This window comes from Tachysurus vachellii, chromosome 7 (genome assembly GCF_030014155.1).
Source record: "Tachysurus vachellii isolate PV-2020 chromosome 7, HZAU_Pvac_v1, whole genome shotgun sequence".
NCBI classification, from domain to species: domain Eukaryota; kingdom Metazoa; phylum Chordata; class Actinopteri; order Siluriformes; family Bagridae; genus Tachysurus; species Tachysurus vachellii.
The window spans coordinates 9,684,783-9,701,399 of NC_083466.1; the positions used below are offsets into that span (position 1 = coordinate 9,684,783).

The 16,617-nt window shown below is 39.9% G+C and overlaps 2 protein-coding genes across 2 annotated transcripts; both read left to right on the forward strand.

The window, feature by feature from the left end:
- The first annotated feature begins 856 nt into the window (after positions 1-856).
- On the forward strand, positions 857-5,329 carry rgs9bp (regulator of G protein signaling 9 binding protein). The gene is made up of 3 exons (XM_060874156.1): positions 857-1,213; positions 2,364-2,670; positions 4,929-5,329. Exons 1-3 carry the CDS (start codon positions 1,124-1,126, stop codon positions 5,291-5,293), a joined length of 762 nt encoding a protein of 253 aa, XP_060730139.1. The 5' UTR covers positions 857-1,123; the 3' UTR covers positions 5,294-5,329.
- Positions 5,330-8,058: 2,729 nt separating this feature from the next.
- Positions 8,059-14,304, forward strand: chpf2 (chondroitin polymerizing factor 2). The gene is made up of 4 exons (XM_060874105.1): positions 8,059-9,135; positions 10,822-11,386; positions 12,059-12,241; positions 12,820-14,304. Exons 1-4 carry the CDS (start codon positions 8,864-8,866, stop codon positions 14,089-14,091), a joined length of 2,292 nt encoding a protein of 763 aa, XP_060730088.1. The 5' UTR covers positions 8,059-8,863; the 3' UTR covers positions 14,092-14,304.
- Positions 14,305-16,617: the final 2,313 nt, after the last annotated feature.

The following is a 16,617-nucleotide window of genomic DNA, read 5'->3' on the forward strand; positions in this document are numbered from 1 at the left end:
TCCTCCTAAGCATACCTTACAGTGTAAATAAAATTAATTCTCCTTAATTTTGTTTTTGAGACATGAATAAATCTTTATACATAGATTTTTCAATTTATATATAGACAAACATACAATACCTAAGGCATTAGTCTGAAAGTCACACTTTATTAGTTACTAAGGAAGTGGTTTAGTTGGGATATCAAGGGCAATCCGCCAGCTATAGTTTAGGGATTCTATTAGCCTGCCTTTAATCAGATTAGTTGTGGCACAGAGGTCACTCACCTGTCATGCTTAAGTGCTTGTTATAAATTATGGGCTATAAGCATATGGGCCGACATGATGTATAGGCTGAATGAACACACTGATGGCAGATGCACAGGCTGACACAAATGACAAAAATAAATACCTGATGCTGATGCATCCGTTTATATTAGTCATTAGAGACTTTAAATCTAAAAAAATATATCAGATTTATTGCTAAAAGACATCTTTGATGTAAAAGCCATTTTTAACGATGCGTTACTATGCAACAAATTGTGCATGTAAAAGTGAGTTTATAAGACATTTCAGTGTTACAAATAGTTACAAATTGTAATAACTCATATGTAACTTGTACATTTTTGCTAATGATATATATTACATAGCATTTTATATGTATTTCTGGGTGGCCTATACTGTGCAAATATGCGTTTCTACTTATTTCACCATCCATAGATCATATCAGAGGATGATCAAGGGGTCTGTTTGTGGTGTTGTGGAGGTAGTGCTGTTTTCTCAGGTTTCAGCATAGCTGCACCTCTCAGCAGCAGATAATGAGCTTAGCCACTCTTGCTTGCGTACATCAGTGCACAGGGGTCAGTTTCTGGATTAACACATCGCTTACAACTTAACCAGCAATCTCTCTATATGTTACCGGTGTTTTGGGAGCACTGTATATCTTTTTTTGTAAATTTTTAGACTTGAAACTTTTGGATCAGCCTTTAGATGAACTACAAGTTGTCAGTTGGCCACTACAAGTTGGCCCCTAAACAAATGAGCAAGAGAAGGTGAATCTGGACAAGTGAATCTAAGTGGGTGAGAATCCCACTGTTTCAGTTACCAGGACAGGGGCTTGCCTCAGCCACCCAAAAGAAACAACCTTATGCTACTTGCTAATAACAAGGTCTCTGATGATGGGAGCTCAGCACAGGCCCTTCATAATGGGCAAGTCATGGTGGACTCCCTCACAAAGGTGGGTTACAAATAGTTTGTTCATTAATTTCCTGAACAAGTTTACATTACATTATTTAATCTCATCTGCTTGGCCATTGCTTGTAATGTTTATTTTTACTGATGTAAATAAGGTTATTATTTGTGCTGTATTATATGAGGCAGATTTTGTTTCTGTTTATTACTGTCCTCTATACTGTATCTATATCACTTATTCAATCCAGTTCAACAAATGTTTGAGACCGTTTGGATTATTTGTTGATTTTTAGCCATACCTTTTCATCCTGTGTCCATATTTTCTTTTAAGTAAAGAAATAATGTTTGCATAAAAGCATCTTGAAATATCACATGCCATGTAGAATTAGGGAAAAGAAGCACTATATCTGTATAGGGATGTTCTGTGGTCCGCATAATTGTTTCTACTGTAAGTGTAAGATCTACAGCAAAACATTTGGAATTAGATCATCAGTAACATGTTTTCTACCAGCAATATATAACTTATCTTTCCCTTTATATGAGATTTACTTACAAGCAAAACTGTTGGAAAATCATTTTCATTATAACAGGGGATGCGAGCTCTGAGATATGGCCCAGAGCCTTAATACTCATCCTGAAATAACCCTCTTATGACAAGTAGATTATCGATAATATTTGTGACCACACAAACTAAACGATAAAGCGAAAATGTTTGACTGCCAATTTTATGGAATAGATTTTTTAAAAGATTTGTATTCATCTTAGCTGTAACTTTACTTTGCTCAGCAATAAGACACGAACAAGTATTCTTTTAATTAAAGAACATGTGAAAAACTAAGGACTGCTCACTCAACTATGAATTTTTGTGCTGTAAGGATGTAAAGAATCCTTGCTTTTTCTCATTAATTAACCATTACTCTTTGTTAGACGAGGTTAGTTCAAGGCCTTAAAGTTCCCTTACAAGATTTATTCAACCAAACTGACATGTTCATTACCAAAACCAGCACAAGCTTAATCCTTAAAGGTCACAGCTTATTACTCAGTTGCTTCTCCTTAAGCATATTAGTTTCTAGTGTAACTTAATAAGAAAGTATAGATACATAATTATAATTAAATATCATTCATAAGACATAAGACAACTTACTGAGATTATAAAAAGTCTATATCTATGTTTTGTATCTCCTTGGATGTTGTAGGTGGTGGCATGTTATCGGCACCTGGCTTCTTGTGTTGGAGGATGCACAGACAGTAAGAGTCTGCGCCGTGAGCTGCAGCAAACACGTGAGCGTGTTCAGACACTCACACAGTCCTGTCGTAACCACCTTACAACCCAACTGAGAGACAAAACCCTGTCTGATGAGGAAAGGAAGGTGACAGAGCTGCAGTGGGTGGCCTTCTCCTCATGCTTAGAGCTTTTTTATGCAGACATGTGCAAAGTTTATCACATGGGCAACTGTTTTTCATTGGCCATCAACAATGCCACGGTGAAGACAGGCATACAGGGTGAGCACAGAGAAGCACATTCATAAAGTGGAAACTATTTCACTGTACTTATAATACCTGTCATTAAACTATGTACATGACTATGCTTTCTTGTCTATGCACTGTGTACACACTGCATCAAAGAAATGTATCAGCTAAGTCTACCATATGTATGAGAAAGTCTGGGAAACCTTTACACATTTTCTAATAGGCCTCTTTTGTATGTAATTCAACTACAAGTCAATTTAAAGCATTTGTGGGGACTTTTGTTTTTTTCCTGACAACAACTATGTGAGGAAATAACACTTGGAGTAGGAGACTGATTGTTTTTTTCCCACCATTTTAAATTGCCTCTAAACACAACAAGAAGCTAAAGATTTCCTCATAATTTTGATCAATTCAATCAGTTTTAATTATATAGTGCTTTTAACTATGGCAACTGACACAAAGCAGCTTTACATAAATATATTTTCAATATAAATTTATCTCTAATGAGCAAGCCAGAGGTAATGGTGGTGAGAAAAAACGTCCTGATACGATATGAGGAAGAAACGTTAAGGGAAACTAGACTCATCTGGATAAAGCAATAATATAAGACTGTGTTCTAATTAATAATTTAGTTAATGATTTAAAAAACAAATGATATAAGTAAAAACATATACGTATCACGTGTGCATAATGTAACATCAAGTGACATGAGTTGCAGCTACGCTGGCATAGGTGTAATATTATTACATTTTATTTTAAAAATTGAGCCGTTTCTTGTGCCAAATAAGCAACCTCATAATACTAATTCATATTTTGCTTCTAGAAAATAAGAATATAAACATACCTCAGCACAAAAGGTTCAGATGTTTATTGTTCCGATCGTTGGATTGAAACAACAAATTAGCAATTTTGGCCATAAATACACGAAGTGCGAGGGCCCTGGTTGCTGAACGCATTATTGATAAATTTGGCATCAACCCCAACAACAGTGCTGATTTGAGACTTCAAATAGTAAGTGGTAACTACTCAGTGCTATCGTGATGCAAAATCGTTGGAAGATTGTTTAATTTTGTTGTTTGAGTGCTTCTTTAATTTCATAAAATATATTTTTTTAAAAATTACACAGAAAATTACACAAAAAAATACTGTCCTGGTGGTTTCAGACTCAAAATAGTAAATAGTAATTATTATTAAGTAGTATCTGGTAAATATAACCCCAGTGATTTAGGCGAAAAATAAATAAATAATAAAAATGAGTAAGAATATAAACCGAAGACCTATATTGCAAATATTATTTGTAATGGCTCAGCTCCCCCATGAACTGGCGTGCCCTCAGCACCTGCGTTTAAATTCTCTGGTGCCGCCCCTGACACCAGGTAGTGTAAATAATTTCCTTCTATAACTTTGTACTAGGGGGGCACGGTGGCTTAGCGGTTAGCACGTTTGCCTCACACCTCCAGGGTTGGGGGTTCGATTCCTGCCTCCACCTTGTGTGTGTGGAGTTTGCATGTTCTCCTCGTGCCTTGGGGGTTTCCTCCGGGTACTCCGGTTTCCTCCCCCGGTCCAAAGACATGCATGGTAGGTTGATTGGCATCTCTGGAAAAAATTGTCCGTAATGTGTGATTGCGTGAGTGAATGAGAGTGTGTGTGCCCTGCGATGGGTTGGCACTCCGTCCAGGGTGTATCCTGCCTTGATGCCCAATGACGCCTGAGATAGGCACAGGCTCCCCGTGACCCGAGGTAGTTTGGATAAGCGGTAGAAAATGTGTGAGTGAGAACTTTGTACTATATGGTCAGCAGGTACGAATCAGGAAATTGATTGTTCTGTTGAAGCTATAAACTGTTCACTGATGGGGATTTTGAATTGCAGTTTAAAGCCACTTCATGGTTTATAAGAGGTATCCACTGCAATTCCATGTGTCTCCAGACTGTCCATGTCAGTTATGAGACTCCAACTAGAAGAAGCTGAGAATCAGAGTGACTAAGGCCTGTCCAGGGGTCAGAAAACGTCAGGCTCAAAGTCACTGATATCTCAGGAGTAGCATGTGTAGCTCAACATAGAGAGAGAGAGTGACCGAGAAAGAAACACAGATTATTAGGTATGCTTATTATCATGTAATTTCTAAGTAAAATCTGCAAGTAATATAAATAAAATTTGGTCTCAAATCAGGCACAGTATTATCCGATGGGTTTCCCAGACTTCCACACAGGCCAAGAAGCTTAGTGTTTTACTTTGTTTTTCCCTCATAATTTTTACACTAATAAAGTGAATAATTGTGTACAATGTGTAGGAGGTACGAAAGAAGTGGCAGCTCGTGCTCTGAGCGTGCCTGATCTGCAGGAGGAGCATGGAGAGCAGACAGCTAGTATGGAGGGTCTTGAGCAAAGTCAGCTGGAGCAAGAGATTGCACATGTGGACCACATGCTGGAAGACATGGAGATGAAGGTGAACGTGCTGCGCTGGACAGTGGAGGCACGGGGGCCACAGTACAGTGACCCGGTCAGCACAGACAGCACTTCACTGGGGCTCCTGTGCACTGATGAGGAGGCACAAGCACAATTCTGTGACCGGAGCCAGATATTTGTGGTGATGCTGTTAGGTGGTGTGGCAGTCATTGCTTTGGCATTATCACTGTGTATAGTGTTCTTGGTCTGAAGCTTGAAGAAGAAGAAGAACCTTGAAATCTCTGAAATGTCCCAAAGCCAACAATGACTGTGTTTTTTTCTCACGTTAAAATCTGAATTTCAGACTAGATAAAAGCAAATCTCACTGAGAAAGACTGAAGAAAGTGTAAAAAAATAATAAAAAAAATTCAGAAACATGTCATTATTATATTTCCTGATTCACCCTGTAAAGTCATGCTTAAATCAACAGCATATTAACTGTTGTTAACTGTTGTTAAGATTGTAATTATTAATAAATAATGTAACAACTGGGACCATAAAGACTAACTGACTATTAATTACTGTTAGTTTATTGTTTGGTTTTATGTCTTAATGTTGAAGTAGTCAAAGAAACTATGCATTAGTGAATGAGTTCTTGTTTCTTGCAATATTTCTTGATATATTTCAAAGCACATAAATTTATTAACAATTATAAATTGTTCAGGACCAATACTGAAAATTGGAAAGGTATTTATGACAGTGGGTAAAATATTTTTTAATTCTAGTGGGGTTACTAGAAAAGAGAATATTCCCTTCACTTCAGATCCACTTGATTTATACAGCAATATTGTTAGATCACAAATTCTTCCTGTGAACATTCTCTGGGAACTCTGTGGTAAAGATCAGCAACATGGCACTTTTTGGAGGATTTTCACCTGTGAGACAGAGAACATACTGTGAGGTGTACATCTGATCTATCTCTGCTGGCTGACTTGAAGGCAGGAAGATATATGCTAATGTATATTATATATACATATGTCTATGTATATATGTAAAAAAAAAACAGTTACTGAACAAAGGCTTTTTTGGCAGTAATGTAGTCAGAATATATATATATATTATAACCCGTTAGGGAAGCAGCTTTTATTTTCTGGCCCAAAAAGTGAAAGGCAGTATTTGTTACTGAATTCTTCAAGAATGCAAAATGACTTTCAACTGTACATGCAGAATGTGTAGGGACAGATGTATAGTCATATACAACAATAAATTATTATATGTTTGTGTGAGCTTCTACTTTAGAACTTGCAAACAATCTGGTAGGGAGTGTGAAAGAACGTCTTCTGACTAGCCACTGAAAAAGAAAATGTGTAGTATTGCTTTTAACATTAACACCGAATGGATGAAAAAAACAGATAATTACATGAATTAAAATTTTTTATAGGTAGAGAAGCATACATATACATATATACATACATATATGTATGTGTGTATATATATATATATATATATATATATATATATATATATATATATATATATATATATATATATATAAAGAATAAAAAAATAATAAAATGCAAACAAAACAAAAAACAAAAAATAATCTCATCATATAGTGAAAATCTAATAAAATATATTAAACAGAAGTGAACAAAATTGCAGTGGCTAAATTAACATCTGTGTAGCTGTGGTTGCTGCTATGTGTACATGGACTGTACCAATAAGGTCAGTTTTCCATGACTCAAGCAGTGCTTCCAAAATGTCTTGTAGTAGAACCAAGATTGAGACCTTAATGAAGATTGTTTTGCCACCATTTAGTCAGGGGTGACTGGATAAAGATTTGCAGAAAGCTCACATTTTACTGGATGTGCTCCTATGTCTTCTTATACTTTCAGTCAGCAATGCTTACACAAAGCAGGTGTTTAGCCACATGGAGGATTGCTGGTCTGACAAATGAAAATGATAAACTACATGAATAATTCTTAAAGTGGTACACTAATGAAGAGAAGACTAGGGCACCCTAAGGGCACAACAAAGACCTGGGGACACCGTAAGGACACGAAAGAATACCTGGGCACACTCTTCAGACCTGGGGACACACTAACGACATGTGGTACGAAACATGTGGTAGGCATGTGGTAGCCTAATGGTAAGGCAGCGGTGTCCAATCTTATCCGGAAAGTGCTGGTGTGGGTGCACGTTTTCATTCCAACCAAGCAGAAGCCACACCGGCCCTTTCCGGATAAGATTGGACACCAGTGGGTTAAGGTGTTGGGCTACTAATCGGAAGGTTGTGAGTTCGATCCCAGGTCCACCAAGCTGCCACTGTTGGGCCCCTGAGCAAGGCTCTTAAACCTCAATTGCTCAGTTGTATAAAAATGAGATAATGTAAGTCGCTCTGGGTAAAGGCTTCTGCCAAATGCTGTAAATATAAATGTAAAACAGACCTGAGGACAGTCTGACGACACAAATGCAGACCTTGTGACACCTCATGGACACAAAATCAGACCAGGGGACACCCTAAGGACACAAAACATACCTGGGGACACACTAACGACACAAAAGCAGACCTTGTGACACCTCATGGACACAAAATCAGACCAGGGGACACCCTAAGGACACAAAACATACCTGGGGACACACTAACGACACAAAAGCAGACCTTGTGACACCTCATGGACACAAAATCAGACCAGGGGACACCCTAAGGACACAAAACATACCTGGGGACACACTAACGACACAAAAGCAGACCTTGTGACACCTCATGGACACAAAATCAGACCAGGGGACACCCTAAGCTGGCAGCTCGGATGGAACCAGAGACCCTGCCTTTCAACAGTACACTGCATAACATCAAGATATTTTGGTTCTCTTACAGTGTTATTTTTTTATATACAGCGTTATTAACTATAACTAATACATTACTATTAAATACAGCACTTATAACAACTCTGACAGATCATTACACTGTAGTAAAGCTGAGTGCGGAACCTTTGAGTTCGCTGCTTGTTTCTGGGGGTCTGCTGTATGTTCTGTGTTCGTGTTTTTTTTCCTGTTTAAGTCGTGTAACGGTTTCTGCTATAAAGTATTTACATCAACCTACTTTTACTGTTTTATTCGGTCTCATTTAACACAAGGACTCAATTACTCGGTATTTTAACGCCTGAAGAAGATCTGCTGCTCTGTAGAACAACGTTCCTAAGTGATTATTTTCTTTACGGGACGTTAAAAGAAGATTGTTGGACATTACTGGGTATTGTCTTAAAACAACAACAGAGTGGAAACCTGGAACATATTGTTTTTAAATGTACGTTACACAAACAAACAACGGTGTTTGTAAATACTGTGTGTTTATTTTAGTTTATTAAGTATTTGAGACTCGACCCTAAGGGTGTTTTTTTCCCTCTCTCATCGACGTGTATTTGCTACTTCTCCGTTTGTGGGTGGGTTTAAAACTAGGAAATACAGAGCAACTGATGACTTTAGACAGTTTTGAGGAAAGTGATTCGATGTTTTAAATGATATTTTAACTCTTAGGAATAGTATTCTATCTGTTTTTCTCCATTTAAGTTGTTAATAAGCTCAATCCAAGAGAAAATGCACACTGACCCCCCACAGCATGTCAAATTGTACTGGACATTGATTGACCTCAGTTAAGAATAAAAGATGTCCACTTGAGAGGAAGCTCAAGATTTACCTCATTCACAAGGCATTTGTCAGTATTGTGACTTGAGGGACTGTGAGAGTCAAAGCCCAAGCCGTCTCTGCCATCCAAACTACTTCCTCCAGAGAATATCATCAGAGGACAATCATCGATCATATAACTTCCTTTTCAATCATGCGACTGTCCCCTTTTCTCGCTGTCTTCCGGCCAGCCCTGCCGCTCATTCTGGGCTTATCTTTGGGCTGTAGTCTCAGTCTGTTGATGGTGTCCTGGACACAGGGAGACACGGACGAGGTCTGCAGCGATCAGCTGCGTCTCGGACTTCTCCACGGCGCTCAAGTCAGAGAACCCTTGAGAGCAGACGGAGGTGACAGGAACGAGGATTTTGAGCCTCGAATTGTACCCTATCATAAGGATCCCAGCAAACCACATAAGAAAGTGCTCAGGTGAGTAAAGCTTACTGATACGTCTTTCTCTGGTTTTGCTTCGATACTCGACGGATAGGAATTTAGCTATCTATTACCTAAAGGTTGTGAGTTCAAATCCCCAGGACTTTCAGAAGCTTTCTTTAACCCTCTATGATTTGATTTTTATTGTTTTTTACTTGTAGCAATTTTGGATGCAAGCATCAAATGAAAGTTTATGGTGTTATTGAGACCAGCCAGCTTGAGGTACTTTTACACATCAGGGGTTAAGAGGAGCAGTTATTAGACATTTCACTGTTTTGTTGTTTCCAACACATCACAGGAACTGTATAATGATCATTACATAGTAAAATTTTCTCAAACAGTGTACCTTTTAGGATAATCCAGCATGAGGCAATGCAGAACCTGGAGGAAGTTGAGAAATTTGATCACGGGAAATATGATTTATGATATTTCTGCAGTTGTGAGAACGTGCCATCTTGTGCTGCCTCTGATGTAAAACATGCTTTTGTTAATGGGTTAAAACTGGATGTTTATGTGGGCCATTCTGTGAAACAGTGGTCTTTCAGTGATTAAAGGCTTTGGACTACTGGTAAAAAAGGTTGTTAGTTCAAATTCCTACACCACCAAGGATCCTTAAACTAGACACTTAACCTGCAACTGCTCAGCTGTGTCCTGTCCGGTTGTTCTTGATTTCCTTACATTTGAAAAAACAACAGTGCATTAGTAGTTAGCATGTTTATTTGAACCTCCAGTGTTTCTGACTCTGCCCTGTGTGTGTAGCATTTGCATGTTCTCCACTTGCTTCATGGTTTTCTTCCAGGTAATCCGGTTCCCTCTCCAGTCCAAAGACATGCATTTTAGGCTAATTGGCATTTCTAAATTGTCCGTAGCGTGTGACTGTGTGAGATTGTGCCCTGTGTTAGGTTGGCACCCATCCCCTTCCTTTTGCCCTGAGGTTCATGGAAAATCTTGAAAAAAAGGCCAAATTGCTAATACACATCTGCAGCACACATTTTCCCAGACCATGTTTTTAGAAGAAATGTATGTAACATACAGAATTTTTAGAAGTTGTATGTAACATAGAACTATTGCAGAATACCTTGTGTTTTCAGACTACTAATACGTTCATGTGCACAGTAATAAATTCATCACTAGAAAAGTACAGCATGGAGGAAAACAGCCTCTTGTCTTAGACATGCTTCCAAAACCGATATAACAGATAGATGTGAGATAGAAAGGTTATTTGTAATCTTATTCAGGTGTAAAAAGTAGAGCACGGTTGCTCTGGAGGTAGAAAAATCATGCCATTGTGTGAATTCCATTTGCTGGTATGAAGTCTTTCCAGCAGTCCTAAACCAGTCTGCCATACACCTTCCATTATACTGACTGCTGTTATTGCAACTTGGTTATGCAATGAACTGGCAACATTGCAGAAACTAAGAAATTATATGAGAAAGATGAAAACTGAAATAATTTGCACAGAAAATGGAAGCATAATGGTTTTCATAACAGAGATATACATAAAAGAAAGAAAGATGAGAAAATGTTTAAATAAATGAAAAGCTTTGATTCATATAGCACACATGGTGTGATTTACAGAGACAGAATTATCCAAGGCATTTCCATGATAGCTATATACAGTATATTTATCTCATTCTTCTAAGTATAACATTCAATTCAGTTTTGTCTCTGTCTTTGCTGCAGGACCCGTTATATCCACACAGAACTTGGCATTCGTGAGCGCCTCCTGGTGGGCATCCTGACCTCACGTGCCACCCTTAACACACTGGCCATTGCAGTGAACCGTACTGTGGCCCATCGCTTCCACCGCACCTTTTTCTTCACTGGCCTCCGCAGTGCCAAGCTGCCCCATGGCATGACCGTGGTTGCTCATGGAGATGACCGGCCCGTCTGGCTAATGTATGAAACCATTCGCCACCTTCATCAGCACCATGGCAATGAATACGACTGGTTCTATCTGGCCCAGGACGACACATACACACAATCAGAGCGCATCATGAACCTAGTGGGGCATTTAAGTGCAGGGCAAGATCTCTACATGGGTCGCGCAGAAGAGTTTATCGGCGGTGAAGAGCAAGCTCGCTACTGCCACGGCGGCTATGGCTACCTGCTGTCACGGAGCCTGTTGGCCCGGCTACAGCCGCACCTTGACGCTTGTCGCAATGACATCCTCAGCGTCAGGCCTGACGAGTGGCTCGGGCGCTGCATTATTGACTATCTGGGACTGAGCTGCATGGAAAAGCACCAGGTGAAACGAAAGTTCCTCATGATATCTTGAATTTCAGGTCACAGATTGCTGATGATGGAGAAGCAGACATTGTTCTAATGTTTGTTTCCTGTCTTGTATCTTGTATCTTTTTTTACTGAATGTAGTTACAAATGTGACATACTTACTATTCACTTCCTGAGTACGAAGGCACATTCTATACTTTGTTGTTAAATTTATCCGTAAAAAATGAGACATATTAAATCAGCGGTGTCCAATCTTATCCGGAAAGGGCCGGTGTGGGTGCAGGTTTTCATTCCAACCAAGCAGAAGCCACACCAGAGTCTACTAAAAGCCAAGAACAACTGATTAAACAGGTGGAATCAGGTGTGGCTTCTGCTTGGTAATGCCCTTTGTGGATAAGATTGGACATGGCTGGGAGAGCACCCACAGCTGTACTCCAGACAGTCTGGCATGTCTCCGTGGCATGTTCTCAGATTAATAGCAGTGAAAAAAAAATGAAAACACATTGCTCTATCATTGCAAGCTTTCTTATAATAATGTGAGAGCTGTTCTGTTACTGAAAATCAGTCGAACCCTTCTAATTATCAGAACTGATAATCCAACAGCTCTTAACTCCTAATAGTTAATAGAATATCACACATCTGAACTCAAGCCAATAACGTTGCTCCTGTCATATTTCTTGTGCTTTAGGAGGTGACCTACTATTACTTTGAGCTGCAGAAAAATGCCGACCCGGAGCGTGAGGACAGCATCCAGTTCAAGAACGCCTTCACCGTGCACCCAGTCTCAGAACCTGCACTCATGTATCGCTTGCATAAACGCTACAGCCAGATTGAACTGGACTGGACCTACGCACAAATACAGCAGCTACAGGTGTGACACTTGCCTTATAGCACATTGGCATCACAATGGCATCAATAAGTATATTATGTATATTAAGTATTACAAAGTCTTGGGTGAGATTAAGGTATTTCTCCCTTTGGCCAGACAATTTTAGCCTTTTTTTTCTTTTCTTTTTTTCTCTGCATGCCTTTGCTAGCTTATATAACAGCCCTAGCATGCCCAGTGGTATGTATTAGGTCATCCATTAGACTGGAAATGAAGGTCATCCATTAGCTTTAAAGAAATTCACACTGGAAAACAGTTTCATATTAAACCATGCTTCTGTTTTTTGCTTCTACTGGTCCTTTTGAAGTCATCACATCTTTCTCTCTTTTCCTGTTGGTCTCTTAATGACTAATGAATGAACTATGGTTGTTTGAGTATTGGGGAATTCTCTCTAATATCCGTAAACAGCAGAGAGACCCACTATAAAAATGAATTTATTAACTGTGGAATAGAAGTCATTTCCATCTTTTTTTTTTTTTAAATTTTATATTTATTTATTTATTTATTTTCACTTGTGGTGTATCTATTCAATCTGTATCAATACCCTGTATACTTTGCCACAGGTTCAAATCAACAATCTGAGCGAGCTCACTCCAGAAGGCAAAACGGGAGCCACCTGGCCCATTGGGATCAACCCGCCATTCCGTCCGAAGACACGATTTGAAGTGATCAACTGGGAGTATTTCACAGAAGAGCACATCTTCTCCTGCGCAGACAGCTCACCAAAGTGTGAGCTCCGTGGTGCAGACCATGCAGACGTTAACTCCATTCTGGATACCGCTGTGGAACGTTTAAACGAGCGCTATCAACCACAGCTGCGTTTCCGGAAGCAGCGTTTGTTGAACGGCTATCGCCGTTTTGACCCCACACGTGGTATGGAATATATACTAGACCTGGCCTTACAGGCCTTCACACAGAAAGGCCACAGTCAGGTGATTGCCAAGCGTGTGGGCTTGCTAAGGCCTCTTAGCACCATAGAGATTATTCCAATGCCCTATGTGACTGAAGCAACGAGAGTGCAGGTCATCCTTCCAGTGACTGCACGGGATCAGGACTTTGTGGGCAATTTTTTGGACACGTATGTGATGAACACTTTGGACACACGGGACAATGCTCTACTGACCTTCCTTTTTGTGTATGACCCTTTTGATGCACAAAGGGTCAGCCAGACAGATGTATTTGCCAGTGTGAAATCTATGATTAGCGAGGTGGAGAAGCGCTACAGCGACGTGAAGATCCCATGGATCAGTGTCAAAACAGAGGTTCCCTCACAGGTCAAGCTGATGGACATCATCTCCAAGAAGCATCCAGTGGACACTCTTTTCTTCCTAGCCAGTGTCTGGACCGAGGTCACTGGTGACTTCCTGAATCGTTGCCGCATGAATGCCATTAGTAACTGGCAGGTTTTCTTCCCTGTTCATTTCCAAGAGTACAGCCCTGCTCTGGTGTACCATGACCAGCAACCTTCTGCAGCTTCATCCTTTTCTTCAGAGGCGCTCAGAGATGGCCGCTTTGACCGGCACTCATTTGATGAGGCCTGTTTTTACAATGCAGATTACATGGCTACCCGTACCAAGATGGCCAACGACATCATGGACAATGACGAGCTGCTGGAGAGCATGGACATTTACGAAATTTTTGTGCGCTACTCAAGCTTACATGTCTTTCGCGCTGTGGAGCCAGCTCTGATCCAGAAATATGTACGGCGAGCCTGTAACCCTCGTTTCAGTGAAGATATCTACCATCGCTGTGTGCTGAGCAATTTAGAGGGGCTGGCTTCACGATCACACTTAGCTATGGCTCTGTTTGAACAAGAGCAGGCAAACAGCACCTAGTACATATGACTGGAAAGGGAGGTAGACCTGCCTATGGGGAGTGTCTGGGGTCTCATTCTGCCAATGCAAACTGTGAAAACCAAACTTTATTTTAATGATGAACTGAAGAACGTGTAAGAAGATGTGAGACTGTTTCAGTCAGTCAGTCAGTCAGTCAGTCAGTAAAGCAAATTCACTTTAAAACTACAACACTGATTAAAAATATCTTATTCAGTAAGTCTGGACATCAAATTCTTTCTTAATGTCTTTAAAAATATCTCTTCTATTTCTTATTAATAATTTTTTCAGTGATCAAAGAGCCCATGGACCCACTTGGTTTTCCTAGTGGCACATCCTATGTCGTTTTCTTTCAGCGAAAGGGTGAACATTTATGTCTCATTTTGCCATAACAACAGGTCAGAAATCATTAACACAAGTACCTCTGCTAATAGCGGTACATTGTAAATACAATATAACATGATGACTGGAATATTATAGTACTATTGAGTACATGCAGGGGGGCACGGTGGCTTCGTGGTTAGCACGTTCGCCTCACACCTCCAGGGTTGGGGGTTCGAATCCCACCTCCGCCTTGTGTGTGTGTGGAGTTTGCATGTTCTCCCCGGGCCTCGGGGGTTTTCTCCGGGTACTCCGGTTTCCTCCCCCGGTCCAAGGACATGCATGGTAGGTTGATTGGCATCTTTGGAAAATTGTCCGTAGTGTGTGAGTGCGTGAGTAAATGAGAGTGTGTGTGTGCCCTGCGATGGGTTGGCACTCCGTCCAGGGTGTATCCTACCTTGATGCCCAATGACGCCTGAGATAGGCACAGGCTCCCTGTGACCCGAGGTAGTTCGGATAAGCGGTAGAAAATGAATGAGTGAGTGAGTGAGAGTGAGTGATTACATGCAATAATCCTATCATATGTAGTCAACACTGTACCCACAGTACAGATATATACAAAAAGCACATAACTGCTCTAAACAATTTTTTTATTTTTAAGGTTAGACAACGAAAAGACTTATGTTATTAAGTACGTTGCGTTTTAATCTAAATTATAAATGTTAACTGGAACACTGTGCTCCATGAAAAGTGCCTGTAGTGGCCTGTTGAGCCTTGCTGCATATTTTATCATAACGATTACAACCAGTTCTGTGACTTGCATGTCAAAATGCAAACCACTTTGCTCTCTCAGCCATTCTGTTCAGGTTCCATTATGAAGGGCTTCTTAGGTGAAATCCATTGTTTGTGTTCCCTGCGAAAGTATTCGAGAGGAATTTAGCACCTTCCAGACACTTAAGTCATCATATCCGGATCACATATCCAGACCTATTTTACTTTTATTCTTTCACAGTTCTGTTTAATGTTATAGTACCAGAATTTAGACAAAACAACATACCTTCTTTGAAGCCTTGTGCAGAAATTCAGACACGATAGCCGACACAATGCTCATGTAGCCAAAACAAGTTTAAAACAATAAAACAAACCAGAAAAATCCCATGTTTTTTATTAGTTGAAGAGATATTAGATATATTATTAGATTTACATTTAAGCTGGAGGTTAATGACTCATTATGCCTCAGACTGAGAGTAAAAAAAAAAAAACTCATTCTCACTCGTGTGCTATGTTTTGTCAGTCACAGTGAGATTTTCAGTCTTGGCAGGCTAAATCAAATGACCAAGAGTCCTACATTAAAGTGCAGATTGTGGAAGGGAATTGGCTTTAGACCCACTATGCTGTGCAAGCAGCCCAAGGGAACACTCTGTACTGGAGGAGGCTTAGGAGGATAAATGAGTTATGTTGCGTTATTAACTCAACTCCCATCTTCTCTTTCAAGCCATCCTCCAGCAGAGGCAGGAAATCAGCACATGAACTGCATGTGTACGAGGGACAAAATGCTTCAAGGAATAGAGGGAGAGTGAGAAACGGCTGAAAGAGGTGGGGGTTGAGGTGAGAGCCTGATGTTTACTGCTCTCTCACAGCCTACATGTCTGCCTGCCTTCTGCTCTCTCACTTCTTTCATTTCCTGTAATAAAGAGGAGGGCCACCTGAAATCCGCCAGGTCAGAAGAATCGAGTAAAAAGGCTCTTTTTATAACGAAGACACTGGAGCTTCTTAACACACAGTCAAGTCACTGTACAAGAGACCACCTGTTTCTCTTTGCTGCCGTGAGGCAACGAAACACAACAACACATCTGTCTGAGCAAACCAAGGCAAGACAAAGACGTATTGTAGGTCTACTTTCCTCTCTGTCAGTATGAAGCTATTTTGGTTCATCAGTAAGTTCAGTGCAAGGGATTTGTTCAACAATTTATGGGAGAAAACCTGTTCCAGCAAGTATAAAATGAATTGAGTGTGTATAAATAGTATTTAATATTAAAATGAATCATTATATCTTTTACATCTTTATATAAAAAATATCAGACATGATAAATTAAAAACATACAAATAGGATTCAGAATCAAAGTCACTTCTTATAGTGGAACAGACAGCAAGAGTTTTAATGATAGCAACAAAATACATACACATATACCAAACCTAACCGTCACA